General features: G+C 40.5%; 1 protein-coding gene across 2 annotated transcripts in view; it reads right to left on the bottom strand.

Annotated features, from left to right (window-relative positions):
• Nucleotides 1-6,771: 6,771 nt before the first annotated feature.
• Nucleotides 6,772-14,846, bottom strand: part of BCL11A (BAF chromatin remodeling complex subunit BCL11A) — a 99,738-nt gene continuing 91,663 nt past the window's right edge. For both annotated transcript variants that reach the window (XM_039240351.1, XM_039240352.1), the window contains exon 5: nt 6,772-7,281. In XM_039240351.1, the coding sequence (XP_039096282.1) occupies nt 7,190-7,281 (92 nt within the window). In that variant the 3' untranslated portion in view covers nt 6,772-7,189. The remainder of the gene's footprint in view (nt 7,282-14,846) is intronic.

Raw genomic sequence — 14,846 nt, 5'->3', positions numbered from 1 at the left:
AAATAAATAACCTTTAAAAAAAAAAGAAAAGGAAAACAACTTTTAAGCCTGTCCTACTGATAAGTTATAAAGAATAACATTTCCATTCATTTGGGAGTGCTGAATGGCCTGGCCTGCTGTCTACCTTGGCAAAGTGAATTATATATTAGCATTTTAAAAGGCCCCCTGTTCTCACTGCATCAGCTTAACTAGTTATTCAGTAGGATTCTAATTAATTTAATTCTCCACTGGTGGTAATATCTGATGGGCAGTAACTGTGCCCTTTACCTCTTTGCCTCCTTTCCCCAGCACTTAGCTCAGTAGGTTGTATAGAGCAGGGACCTAATAAATAGTTGTGGACTGAACAAATGAATGAGCCTTACTGCAGATGGAGAGGGTGCATGAGTGAATTTCTCAGATATGCCTCACAAAATCAGACCAGTCCTCCCAATGCCAAGGACAGACAAAAATGCAAGCTCTCTGAGAAACACTGACACTAACCTTGCTCAAGAGTTAACAAGACCAGAACCTTGAAGGCAACGCCCCTTTGGGGATGCTTTCTAAGCAGTTTAATTAGCACTGCACTGTTGTGATTGTTTTTTCATAGGGGACCCTCCACCTTGGCTTTATATATGATGACAAAATTCTAGAATGAGACAGAATCTGTAAGTCAACATGTGGAAGTTAAGAGTGAGGATTCTAGAGGCGTATATAGCTGCGCCAGCAGTTCAACCATGGACATGCCACTTAGTCTCTCTAGGCTTTGGTAAAATGGGAATAATGATAGCAGCTACCCCACAAGATGGTTATGAAGAAGAAATAAGAATGTGCATAGAAAGCTTTTATCACTATGCCTAGAACATAGTAAATTCTGAATAAGCATTAGCTAATATTATTATTATGATTACTTTAAAGTTTATTTCTTTATTTTGAGAGAGAGAGAGAGAGAAAGAAAGAGCACATGAGCCAGTGCCAGGGAGGGGCAGGGAGAGAGAGGGAGAGAGAGATTCCGAAGCAGGCTCAATGCTGTCAGAGTGGAGCCTGACTCAGGGCTCAGTCTCACAAACTGTGAGATCATGACCTGAGCCGAAAGCAAGAGTTGGACACTTAACCAACCGAGCCACCCAGGCACCCCTTAGTGTTTTTATTTTAACCTCTATTTTGCTCTTTCCCCAGCTCCCAGCAGTCTGCCAGCTGAGAAGCGTTTGGTGTTCAATAGAGATCATATTTCATACATGTCCTGGCTCTCAGTCTTCAGGCAATGGATGTGTGGTGCCTTGCAACCTTCAGTGAGGAGCACAAGGTCCTCCATTGCTATCCACCAGCAGGGCAAGGGGTAGAAAGGGACCTCCAACCTTCAGGGGTACCCAAGTGATAAAATGCACCCTGAGCACTGCAAATGTAACCATTTCAAAAATGCTCACATTTTTGAAAGATGATGACAGCTTTAGATTCCGACAAAAATTGCTGCATCTTTTTTTAAAATTTGTGCCATAAAGTTATAAAGAAAATGGCCTTACTAACCAAAAGCAAAGAAAAGCCCACCTTTAAGGTGGACCACAACCCCGCTTGCCCATAGTCATCAAGACCGGATGTCAACACCCCCATTCCTACAGGGAGTCTGGAGCGCTTCGGTGGCTCATACAACTGTGACTTTTGCCGGCTGCTGCTGGGTAGTAGGAGGGAAGAGGCAGGGTGCACCCTTCCTTTTTCGGAGGGAGGAATGGGCTTTGTATAAGGTCAAGTGCAGAGAGAGGGGACACCAGGGGGGTGAACATGGCAAAGATAAAGCCAAGATCACAGCCCAGAGATGCCGACTCAGAGATTGGCACCATTTGCTGGCCTGCACTATAACCTCCAGGAATCCATCCTCAGTACATCATCCTGTCAGAGGGAAAAGAAAACGTACTCTCAAAGAAGCTGAAAAATGAAAAGAACTCCACAAACAAGGCGTAGTGGCTACAGGCAAATCCGCACAAAGGGGACTGCTTTAAAGGGAAATCTCTCATGTTCAGAGTTCTGAGCTTTGAGTGAATTTCTGAGAAGGAGTATTTGCATTTTGGTTTTTCCCCTTTGTGTGGTGCGGTAAGCAACAGGTGAAACATCGGGCACTCTGAAATGGGGACAGAGCAACTCTGCAAACCTTAGGCCCCCGTGGAAGGTAATCTCCTCGGTCATCTCAGCAGGCTTTCGATGTGTCTGAGGAGAGAGGACATGTCAGCCAGGAGACAGGAGCGGAAAGGGACAGCGAAGTCGGCAGAAGTTGCCTGTTGGCAGTGCCATTTCAGGAAATTCAGGGAACTATCACCAGGGGGGAACAAAATCAGGCAAATTACTTCCTCTCAGACCATCCTTGACAGAGATATTTGATTCGCTGCTGCTCTGAGAGACCTCCTGCTGTCCGGCTCCTATTTCAGGGATGGCTTTGCCCTCGCAGGCTCTAAACAGCTGCTGCACACAACTGCAGCCCCATCAGGCCCAGAGACATTCAAAGTCAACCCATGTCCATTCAAAGGAGTGAACATGAATCAAAGGGTGGCTGGCAAGAAAAGAAATGGTGGCAGAAGGACTGAACACAGCAGATCTAATAAAAGGGTGAGACAGGATTTGTACATCTCTAACAGAGCCAGGAGCCCCTTACCAAGCGGCGAGTGAGTAAGATTTCATGTTGCACAGAAAAAGAATGCACGGCCTCCATAGCATAGGAAGGTGATTAGTCCTCACAATCCAGAGCTGGAAACAATCTCAGTCAACCCTCCCTGTAGTTCATTGCTATTTCACCATCTTCGAACTCAAAATTAAATATCCCCAGTAACAAGATTCAGGTCATGCCATTGGCTATTTGGATTCTCGAACAGGATGTGATGTGGCCTTAAAATTCAAATTAAGTGGGTGTTTCTCTTAAATCCTGTCTAGAAAATGGAACAGATTGTGAAATCTATTTAAGTCATTTGAGATGAATTTGGTTTGATGAGTAGCTCTTTTTTATGCCCTTTTAACTTTAAAAGCTGTCTCGCAGCAATTCTTGGTCCCTAAGTTTATTCCTACCATCAGAGGGGTGAAATGAAGAAGGAATGCTTCCAGGTAGTGACCTAAATGTTTTCTGCCATCGGGATGCTGCTTAGAAACCCTTGAAATAGGGGACATGCTCACATGCTCCCCAGTAGGACTGGCACCAAAACAAGCTTTCAATTTTATTCTTAAAACCTTCCGTAATGCACACTTTCCTGCCATTCTTGCTTTTGAATTCAGGAGGTCACAAGGGAGAGACTGGCCGCTTGAATTCCTTTGCAAAGACACTGGGGACTTGAGTTCCAGTTCTGACTCGGCTACTAACTGTGTGGTTTGGAACTCGGCTCTCCTTTTTTCCCCCCAAGCTGTGTGGTCTTAGATCCTTCATTTCATCTTTGGGACTCTCCTGCCCTGATCTGTAAAATGACTGATGGCTGTGGTTCCTTTCAGCTTTAGTCTGCTCTTGGCTTACCTTTCTAAAATCTCTAGGAAAATTGGTTGTACCATGTCTATAAAAGTGTTCTATAAACCTTAAGGGTTTTCAGGGAGCATTTTTTAAAAATATAAAGGCAGGGGAAAGGTAACGTGATTTAACAAGGAGGTATCATAATTACACTAAGGCGGGAAGGAAAATAATTATGTTTCTGGATTTTTCTGGAAGGGTGAAGTTCATCATCTTAATGTAAGTGCAAACTGAAGAGTACTGTCTCTGCTAGAGACTGTGAGAAAAGAAGTAGCATTATTGTTTCCCTGTTGGTTAGGAACTCGGACAGGATGGATCCGTGGAGAAGGACAGTGTGCTTGTAACTTCCAGTTGAACTTCCTATCAACTTCACAGCCAGTATGCAAATTCCTCAAATCTGTTTCCTCACACTGTATCCCAAAAGGAGCCAAAGCATGGCATGGGAAAAAAGAAACAGCCTACAAAATACTTTGATTCTGATCCTCTCTACCACTACTTCCTGGAGACACTGATTTGTAAAGTAAGAATTCTTGACAGAATAAACATTAACACAGAGGAAAAATATGTTAATGTTAATAATCAGCTTCTTCAACACCGATCTCAACTAGCCCTCAAAAAAAGGAAAAATCATGTCAGTGCACACAAAACTTGAAAGATGTCCCTCACCTTTTGCAAGACTTGACTCTAATACAAATATTATTGAAAATGCTAAGCAAAAGCCACCAGGAGACATTCTGCTCAAGTCTGGGGCACTCAGTGAGACCTCAGTAGAATCCAAGTTTGCTCTCCTTGCCTAAATTTTTCTTTAAACTACCACCAGTTTTTCTCCAACACTGTCAATATTCAAAAGCCTGGGTGCGAGGTGATACGGGAGCTAAGTCTTGCCATCATGGACTCAGAAGTCTAACCAGACCTTTTTGTTCAGTGTTGATAGTGTGGACAGACCACAGAATTAATGTTCATAGATAGACCAGGTTTCGCAGGGTAAGCACAATGTCCCGTATTTGGTCCCCACCCTCCCGAGTACCCAAGACTGTGTCCTCTAATCCGTGCTCAGTACGTGTTGGGCAAGCAATTAATCTCTTTGCAGTTTGAAGTTTCACTCTCTGGAGAGGGCACAGTGAGGACCCTGATCAGATTTGTCAGTCCCTTCTTCAGCTTCCACCATTCACAGATAACCATGACCTTGACATATCACACAGGGGGATGTCTTCCCAAATCATCAATCCTGTGTGGGTTTTCAAAAGTTCTAGCCCTAGCACAACACCATCATTTCATAATGAATTTCATAAATGAACTCTTATTCTCTTTCAGCTACAGAAGATATGGGGAGAAGGAGACGGTCTTTATTCTTTTAATGAAGCATCTTTTCCAAAAGGGGGAGGAAGGAAAGATGCCCTTTACCCACTCCCTCACTCCTCCCCTACCCCCTCAAAAAACCAAAAATCCCACTTCTAGAAATATCCATTTATTTGCAATGGATCCAATTATTTACAATTATGCAGTAACTTACGATTGCCCATTGGCTGACGCTGAGAAGAAATAAGAGGCGGTGGTGGAAACATAGACCAGAAATGAGAGTGTAGTGAACACCAACTGCAGTTCCCAAGGCTTAACTTGTCAAAAAACAAAAAAACAAAAACGAAAAAACCCTGATAGTTCTATTTCAGTCAGGTGTCCCTTTGGAAGGTGTCACTTTTTCTAGGTATCAGCAAGGAGCTTAGCACATTCAAGGAAGATGCTGTCAGAATCCCTATTGGTCTCAGGTTTCAACAACACAAAGGCAGAGCATGGGGCAGGGAGAGTGTTTCTCTATGAAATAACTCTTGTCTGGAAGTCCCATCTCACCTAGGTGAGAGGAACTCTCAAAAACTCTTCAAGGCCACCTAGTGAATCAGGGTTATTTATCTGTCATGGAAAAGACACCAAGGAGCTATGGCAAGGAGGGACCCTTGCTCCAAGCTTCTCCTGCAGTGCACACAGCTCTTGGTATAAAGAGACAACTTTATGTGCCCTTACCTATGGACATCCTTGATCTGTGTGTGTATAAGCCACGCTTGGGTGTGTTTATGAACTTCTACGGCTTGTGTGCTAGCACAGGGAGAGACACTCTCTTTGGTCAGTTATAGAGTTCAGGGAAATCAGCTCTGAACTAGACACAGAACACCTGGCTTCCCTCCTCTCCTCCCTGATTGTCGCCGCCTCAGTCTTCTCACCCACAGAGTGCAAGTTGTGAGGTCTGTCCCAGCAAGGATCAGATGAAATAAGGTACATGAAAGCACTATATAAAGTATAAGGCAATGCACTACTGTAAGAAGTCATTATTTATGATGAATAAGCAGGAAAGAATCCAGATGCCAATTATCTTGCTATCTTCTCACTAGGCTAGGCAATCTAGCCAGAGGGTGGTGAGTGGGTAAGATTTTCCCCACTTACGTTCACAGCCAACATGTAAATCTATAATACACAGGTGTCTGAGTTCTATTATTTATAAACCTATTTTAATATGCTATATTGTTTCTAGCTCTCTTCTGGTTCTCCAGGCAATAGAAAACACCAAATTGAGAAAAGTTCTTTGCAAATGAACTAGACCAGAAGGGATTTTTATCACCTGTTTGTAGACCTAACTTATTTGTGTCAGTAATTTCTAAGGAATGGACGTCACGATTATAATCAAAAGGAACCTCTTTCCTCCTACAATTTTTCCCCTTATAAAATCTGCCCCAAATTTCCTGGTGTAAGTAATGTAAGTAATAAAGAAGTTTTAGGTGTGTTTGTTTGTCTGTATTAAGATAAATTTGCCACAGTTTGGGAACCTAAAATTGGAATATTTAATAAGCCACTACTGACATTTATCACCTTCTTTGGGATTTACCACTAGCCCAATGACGTTATCTTTCTTGAGCTAAATTAAAAGACAAATTCAAATCCTGCATGGTAGCCACCAAAAGCATATATTTGAAAAACAGAATTCAGCGTGCCATATTATGCATTATTTAATGGTATGCAAATTATAAGTCAGACAGTTAGGAAAACCACACTTCAGCATTAATAAACAGCAACACTACGACTACATTAATTATGATATTGCTATGATTTATTCCCAAGTTTTCCATGTTGATTCTCCTTGAAAATTTATGCCATCTGATAAGCAGTAACCTCTTTCCCCTCCTACACCTCCTACCCATTCCTCAAATCTGTTCCTCCTTCCCCCCCCCCCCATGGATGTCTGCAGGAAACGGGTACAGAAATACAAAGTCATAAGCAGCTGCATTGTCTTATAAGCATTAATAATTAAAGAACAAGCAAACACCACCTAAAGCTCCAACATTTATTGTGTCAATGTTAAGCACACTTTTTAAAAGACAACATAGAATGTATAGAAACAAGGGGTTGGGGGACTCATGCTCGATTCCACAATACAGGTAATTAGGTTGGCTGGTTTCAAAAGGCCCAGGACGTCACTCAGGACACCGATGGTCCATGGGCCCTCTATATGGGACTGATTCACTGTTCCAATGTGGGTCTGTTTTTTTGTTTTTACTTTTTATTAAAAAATATAAATAAAATGGCACTGCAGGCCCGGGCGGGAAGGACTCTGCAGGACTCTGTCTTCGCACAACGGCTTCTTGGAGGCTACTGTCAGAAAACATCACAAACTAGCAGGATGACAGACCACGCAGATGTCGGCTGGGCGGCACGCGTCCACCCCGCCCCTGGGGGCTTCAAATTTTCTCAGAACTTAAGGGCTCTCGAGCTTCCATCCGAAAACTGCCACACATCTTGAGTTCTCTGGGCACTACGCCGAATGGGGGTGTGTGAAGAACCTAGAAAGAGGTTGGAGACAGAGGAGGGGGAAAAAAAAAGTACAGGTGTGACTTGGCCCAGTGATTTTCTGTTCTCTAACTAGCTCTTTAAAATTATAACTTAAATCAACCACAGGTTGAGCCACTGGCACCTTAAACATGATTTCAAACCCAGTCCCCTCCCCACCCAAATCTCTGCCCCCTGAGTGCCTTTCCCATGCCTCCCTCCCTGCCCTCCCCGCAAAGGACCCAGACCCGCTACCCGATCGATCGTATGGTAGCCCTAATAAACTTGGGACACACCTGGAAGGAAACACTTTCCCTTATGACTGAGAAAACTGAGTAGGAAACAGTCCTTTGGTTGAGGAGAACAGGGGAGGGAGGAGGGAAGGGGAACATTTCCTTAAAATAATAATAAAATTATAAAGAAACAAAAACTCAAAATTGATGTAAAAGCAGCACAACAAAAACATGAAATGTCATCAAGTTCAACGTCAAAGCAGCCAACGATTTACAAGAGGCGAACACATCTCTGAAGAGGAAACCAGAGCCCAAAATAGTTGCTCCCAAATTGCACCAAAAACTGCCTGTAGTTTCTTTCAAACATGCAGTTGTCTTTTCTTTCTTTCTTTCTTTCTTTTTTTTTTTTTTTCTTTCTTTCTTTTTGGTAAGGGGGAAAGGCAATGGTGAAGGGAAGAAGGGAGTGGTTATTCTCCTCCGGGGTTCCTCCCTTTGCTGTGTTACATTGACTTGAAGCAGCAGAACTGGGAGTCCGGATGTGCCGAGGAAGAGGGCTACCACTGTGGCATTCCAGGGCTCGTTGCCATGGCGACCCGAAGCAGGGGCCTGGGGCCTCCTCTCCCCAGACTTGGCGCTGCAGGAGGCCCAGGGTCTGGAGCTCAGCTGCTCTCCCGAACGCCCCCTGCGCGCAGTGGAGACTCGGGGCTGGGGGGCCTCCTGTGTCCAGGTGGGCTCTGGGGAACCCCGTTCCCAGTCCAGCCCTGCCACTGTCGTTGAGGCCCCTCTGGCTGATACCCCCATTGAACCCCTTTGTCAGACCTGCTACGAGTATTGTAAGCCCTAACAGACAAAATACAGCCCGGGCATGTACCACGCTCACCGTTATTGAAAAGCACAGCCCCCTGTGGGTTTGGGGGGGTTCCTGCATTACAGGAGAGACTTTGGGGAAATCGCTTACTTTGCCTTTTCTGCTGAATCACAAGGACCTGATATATATGCTCCCTTTAAGTAGTCTTTGCCACTTTACAGAAAGAAAAAACAGTATTTGGATCAACCGTTGGAGTTGTGTTCGGGCAAGTTTAGGTTCTTGAGTACAAACGACCCAGGTGAACTGTACTGGTCTCCTTTCCCATTTGGAAGGGAGGAATTAATCGCTTCCCATGACCACATATGACACTGGGAACTAGAGAGAGAGAGAGAAACAGACCCATCCCCCTAAAGGCTGATTCACTGGCCATGTGCTTTACTCAGTGAAACAGAGGGCTAATGGGATAACAAGATGACAGCAAGGAAAAGTGCACACCCAACAACCCATGTCTACAATTCGGAGCTAGAGCAGCCCTGGAATAAATGTCCATAATCCCAATTCTGGCTGTGTGTTCTGATGTCCGTTGCTCTGAACATGGGTTCACTTAGTCTTAATTGGGAAAGCGGCAAGGCCTTAGGAGACACTTAGGAAAATTTGCTAAGTGTCTCGTGCCTGTTAAAAGTTAACGGTCTTTTAAAAAACATTTTTCCAAGCAGGTTTAAAGAACACTGCCAATCCCATCCTCACACTGGCAAAATTCCCACATTTCTTTCTTTTCTTTTCTTTTTTTTTTTTAATGGGAAGTTGTCTGAAAAAGAAGAGAATGGGATGGGTACATTCTTGAACACACCAGGCCCAGGGACGATGGAGTAACAGAATCTTAATGAAGAGAACATGACTACAACACAGTCCTAAGAATTCACGGTTATGTGTGCACGCGGAGCGGGGGAAAAAGGTTTAAAAAAAAAAAAAGAAAGAAAGAAACAAAACACCGTATTTCCCCCCTCGCGTTCTGAGAGGAGTGTTCGAAGTAGTACAGGATGGGTCCTGAGGCTCCTCAACTCCTTTTCAGGAAAGCCTGAAATATCCGAGCACCTTTTAACAAACTTTTAGTGTCTGTGAATAAATCACCTCCTTTCCTGATTTCTCCAAATGAAATGATATCTAACCCCCACTGCCACTGCCTTTCAAATCCTCACTTCCAGCATTATGAACGTGTACAGTATGGACTCATTACATACACAAACATGGTATTTAAATAAACAGTTCTAGCACAGAAATGCCCTGGGAAAAACTCAACTACTCCACACTTCCTGCCATGGCTGGCATAAAGGAAGAAACAAGTGTTCACCCCACTTCTTAGCCACCTTTACAATGATTTGGTTTCAGTCCTTTTGTAGGATTCTAAACAAAGAGAAGATAGGAAATGGTCTCAGGATGGGGGTAGGCCATGCACTCAGAGGGTTTCAAAGTTAAAATTTTTGAGAAATAGTATTTGCTGTACTCCTGTTTATTATGAAGCTGTTCTCAAAATGAAGAGAAAAGGGAACATTGACGCATTAAGAGTTCAGGTACGTAAAGAACACTGCATCAACACATCTGGGGTGTCGCATAAACTTGAGAGTTCCGAAAACTGTTAATATCCTTAGTATTTCCTCATTTTTAAAAAATATCATAAATTTATCCTCTGTCGGGAATGTTTTTTGTTATTTTTGCATTAAGATTTTTAATTTGGGGGTTCCAGATACAGATGTCAGTTATAAGTTATATTCTTGCTGCCTAGATTTTCATGTTCACTCAGCTTCAGAAATCATATTTTATAAGAGGGCTTCAATAAGCCAGGAGACTGAGTATCCTGAAGAACGTGTCTCCCAATAAATTTATTTAACTTTGGGACCATGTAAATCAAACATAATCTGTGATTTATCACATGTTTGCACCCCTCCCCACCCCCGTTTGATTTAAGAAATTTGAACATACAAGTAAGTATACAGTATCTACCATTAATTCTGTCTGTCAGGATGCAAAACCTAATTATGCTAAGAGCATCATATACTGAAAAATTAAAACGAACACTGTATATAAAACTTGCACAGCTGCACTCATAGCTCCTAATAAAAGAGTAATAGGGACACACAGCGGTTTTAGGGCCATCTAATACGGTGGGGTGGAAGTCACCAAGTCGCAAACCGGCATGGCACTGGAGAATATTTCTATCTTGAATGGCATCCAGGATTCAGTTGTGAACTAACCTAATTGAAAACACAAATATCCCCTCTCAGGTCACTGCCAATTATCAAGTTCTGCAAGCTATGTCCATCTGATCCCAGGCCCTGTACCCAGCCCCAAATCCTCTCTTCCAGAATTCCTCTCTGCCTCCACTCTCTGCCTCCCACCCAAACTGGCTTTAAAAAACTACACCTACTTTCCGTGTATTTTAGAAGGATAAAACTATTCCTGCCTCAGATAAAAGGCATTACATGAAAAGGCCACCTCACAGGCACCAGGGCATAAGAACTGAGCAACGAAAATGCTACCACAAGAAGACAACAGAACGGCTTTTGTTTTGGTTTTTACAAAAAGAAGAACAACGTTGTATCCATTCATCTACACTGGGAACAGGGAGACAGTATCACAGAAGTATGTGTTTTAATAAAGCAAATAGATGCTGCAGCATGCAGTATTTGTAAAACTGACAACACAGATTTCTAAGGAGGGGTTTTTATAATGGACCTAACTTGCTCTTCAAAAGCTATGTTTCATTTCATGAATCTGTTGATTGGGCAAGATCACTGAAGGATATTCCCCCCTCTTGTTCGCTATCAGTCAGGAAGACACTATAAAAACTCCTAAAAGATCTGTTCCAATCTCTGGTCCCTGGGATCTCAGGATCACAAGGCAAACCACCACATATCTCAGGAAATCAGTGGCTGATTCCACAGATTTGCCGAATCTGGCTGAACTACTGGTTACTTCTCTCTCTCATTAACCTGATGCCTTTGTTTCTGGATATTTATGGGGGGGAGGGGAATGAGGTTATTTTGGGTATGAAGAAAGACTCATATGGAAACGAAAGAGCTGATTTTTTTTAAAAAAATCCTTTTTTACATTATGTTCTAAGATAGGGCAGGGAAGGGAGAATAGAAAAGAACTTTCAGACAACAAGAAGAGCAAAAAATCCAAAGGAAATAAAAGTTTAAGATGCTATTACCAGTCAATTTTTCATTTATATCTGAATGGATTATTAAGAGATGAAGGGAAAGTTTTTAACATCAGACTGAAAACACTTTCCATTTCTTGAAAATTATTCTAGAACTATAAAATCTAAAAACTATTTCCGTGTTTTGAGATATGTCTATTTTAATATAGTAAGCACTTTATGTTCCTTTAGGGTATAATACACGCATCAAAATGCCCATAGAAATAATCCTGAAAAAGACTGACTGGCCTTCTCTTAAAACCTGTTATTTTCTTGAAAGTAATTTACAGAGTGTGTCAAATGAGGACACAAGAAGCTTACATTGTGTACTTTAATTTTTTTTATTTTTTTCAATAAAGGGACAAAATGGGTGTATGAACAGGTTAATGCAGACAACTGCCAAAAAAACACAGACAGTGGTTTTTCCAATAGAACTTAACAAAGACCAGAAACAAATACAATAAAAAGCCAGGTTGTAATGACCTTTGGTCATCCAAATAAAAAAAAAAAAAAAAAACAAAGAAAAATAAAAGATCAAATTAAGTGCCTCTGTTTTGAACAGGGCACGTAAGCAATAATAAATAGTGACTCCCATAGTAAAAGATAAAATTTCAAGTTACGACAAACAGCTTTCATTACAGGAATAGAAAAGGCCAATAACAAAATATTCTGCATTGCCATTTACAAAAAAGTATTGACTAAAGCGGGCTTTCTCTTTAATATGCTTTGCATATGAAATTCTTTCCAATCTAAATATAAAGCACCATTTAGTTTTTGGCAATGAAAAAAACTGCAAAACATTGTTTTTGTTTTTTTTTTTCCTTTTTTTTCTTTCTTTCTTTTACTGCATATGAAGGTAAGATGCTGGAATGTAGGGTGAATAGAAGGAAAGGGACAAAAAGCACACTACATAACAAACCAACGTTATTAGCTTGCAGTACTGCATACAGTATGGCAGCAGGAAAAAGGAACAAAAAAGGATATGTACAACCCCTATGACAGCCATCCGTGTGACATTCTAGCAGGCTCCCCCAAACCGCCATTATATGGCTTCTCATCTGTACAATGTCACACTTTTTTGTTTGTCTCTTTTTTTTTGAAGCATACAAATAATTTGCACTATATTATCCTGCCAAATTAAAAAAATATACTGTGGCAGCCTGTCTTTTTTTTTTCCACTACCAAAAAAGGTACATTGATACCTTTTAAGAGAACAAGCAACAGTTAAAAATACAAGCTTCAATATAAATACTATAGTGCCTAACACTAGATGAACATTTAATTCAAATACCATTCTAGAAATACAGAAAAAAGACCATAAATGTGTTTTAGCATAGGAATCAACATGAGTGTGCATTTTCCTATATTTAAGTACTATATAATCTTAAACCTTTCCCCAATGTATGTTTTTTTTTTTTTTTTTACAACCTGAAGAGCGGTGTGTATCCAAGGCATAGAATTTCCACTACCATTTTTAAATGGATAACAAGTCTTGTAACACCACCAAGACAATGGAACCCTAAAATGCAGTTCCCCCCTAAACATAATGAAGTGTTTTTTAAAAAAATTTTTTTCTTAACATTTATATTTAAAAAAGTTTTGTACAAAAAAATCCTTGCACTGTAGAAGCGAAAGCAATCATTCATTTCTATGTTAAATGTATTCTGTTTTCCATTCACAGCGCTTGCAATGTTGAGTCCGAGTAAGTAAGCTCATTAGTCAAGTAAATGGCTGGCAAAGTTTTTTTTTTTTTTTAGTTTTTTTTTTTTAAATGCTCATCAATGAGATTGTGTTCAATTTTTTTTTTCAGCATTCTTGCAACTTTTCCCTTAAGTATAGACCTGTAAACTGGGAAAATTGTACAGTGCACTTAATTGTCCTATCTGAGCAGGTTTATTTTATACTCAACCTCTGTATCTCTGATTAGAGAAAAGATACAGATATTACAGGCAGAGTCAAGTGCTATTTGAACACCAACTGGGGCAGATGCTAGCTTAATAAAAAAGAAAAAATTAAAAAAATAAAATAAAAACAATGAATCCTCTTCCATGTTAACACAAATAGCACACAGTGTATGGAAAAGAAATGAAGTACAACTTTTAGGGAGCACAGACATATATACTGCTACTCTTAAAATTCTTTCTCTTCTTTTTTAAGAATGTCACATTTAAACACAAGTCTTAAGAATTCATAGTTAATCATCATTGTATCAATATTAGCTTATACACCTGTTCTAGTTTAAAATGGCAAATAGTACCACGTTGTGCTAAAAGATCACATGTTTTCTTCCTCTGTTACCCTCTGTCAAACCTTGTTGTCAGTCTCTTCTTTTTAATATGGTCTACGAGGTCTTGAAGTTTATCAATTTGATTGTCCCTTTGACAACCAAGTAGATCTGGATCTATTTCTTTTGGTGCCAGAATTTCTTGAACAAACATTATTTAAAACAAGTTATCTTCATAAAATGAATTCCTTACTAACGTATTTAATTGTATTCCAGGGCTTTTGCACGTTGCACATTCAATTTAATCATCATTTAAAAAAAATAAAACTTTGGGCAAAACAGCCCATTTCTTTTAAGCTCTCACCAGGAGCAAAGGAGCGTTTATACTGGTATAATCAGTTTTGCTTATAAGGTTAAACTAAAGGGAAAATGATGATTAACTAGGACATAGTGGGTCATATTTTTAGGTAGCCACTGTTGTGAGAAATACAATATAGAATTATATGCTAGGTCCTAAGATTTCTTACCTCACCCAATGCTGAATTAAGCTACAAGTTTATAACAAGTAGAAAGAACCATCCACGTGGTTTTAATAGATCCAAGGCACTCATATTTTAAAACCAAATGATAGAATAAACTTGTTTTGTTTTTCTGTTAAAATTTGTCAAATTCAAGGCCTTTTTTTCCTCTCCAATTGATACATTTAACCCTTTAGAGACAGACATTTAGCTCATAGAGATTTTCTTTCCGTGCTGTCTTTAGAGGGTTAACCCAAAGACTGTTTTTCCTCCTCACGTTATAAAATAAAACTGTACATGATATGTATTACAGAATGTATGCAGCATGGTCTTTTTCTCTCTCTCTCTCTTTTTCTCTCAGAACGGAACTGGAAACAGCAACATGTTTGCTCAGCAACGAATCGGGGACAATTTTAAAATAGCCATAACATACCATACATGCTGTCTAAGTTTAAAAAAAAAAAACATACACAACATGTAAATTATTGCACAAGAGAAAGGCTCAAAGTTTGCGTAAAATGCAATAGTATTGCCCCATACAGATCATGCATTCAAACGGTGAGAACATAAAGGAAAAAAAGAAAAAGAAAAAAAGAA

The sequence above is a fragment of the Hyaena hyaena genome, unplaced genomic scaffold (genome assembly GCF_003009895.1).
Source record: "Hyaena hyaena isolate Hyena2069 unplaced genomic scaffold, ASM300989v1 scaffold_173, whole genome shotgun sequence".
NCBI classification, from domain to species: Eukaryota; Metazoa; Chordata; class Mammalia; order Carnivora; family Hyaenidae; genus Hyaena; species Hyaena hyaena.
This window is presented reverse-complemented; position numbering and strand designations above follow the sequence as displayed.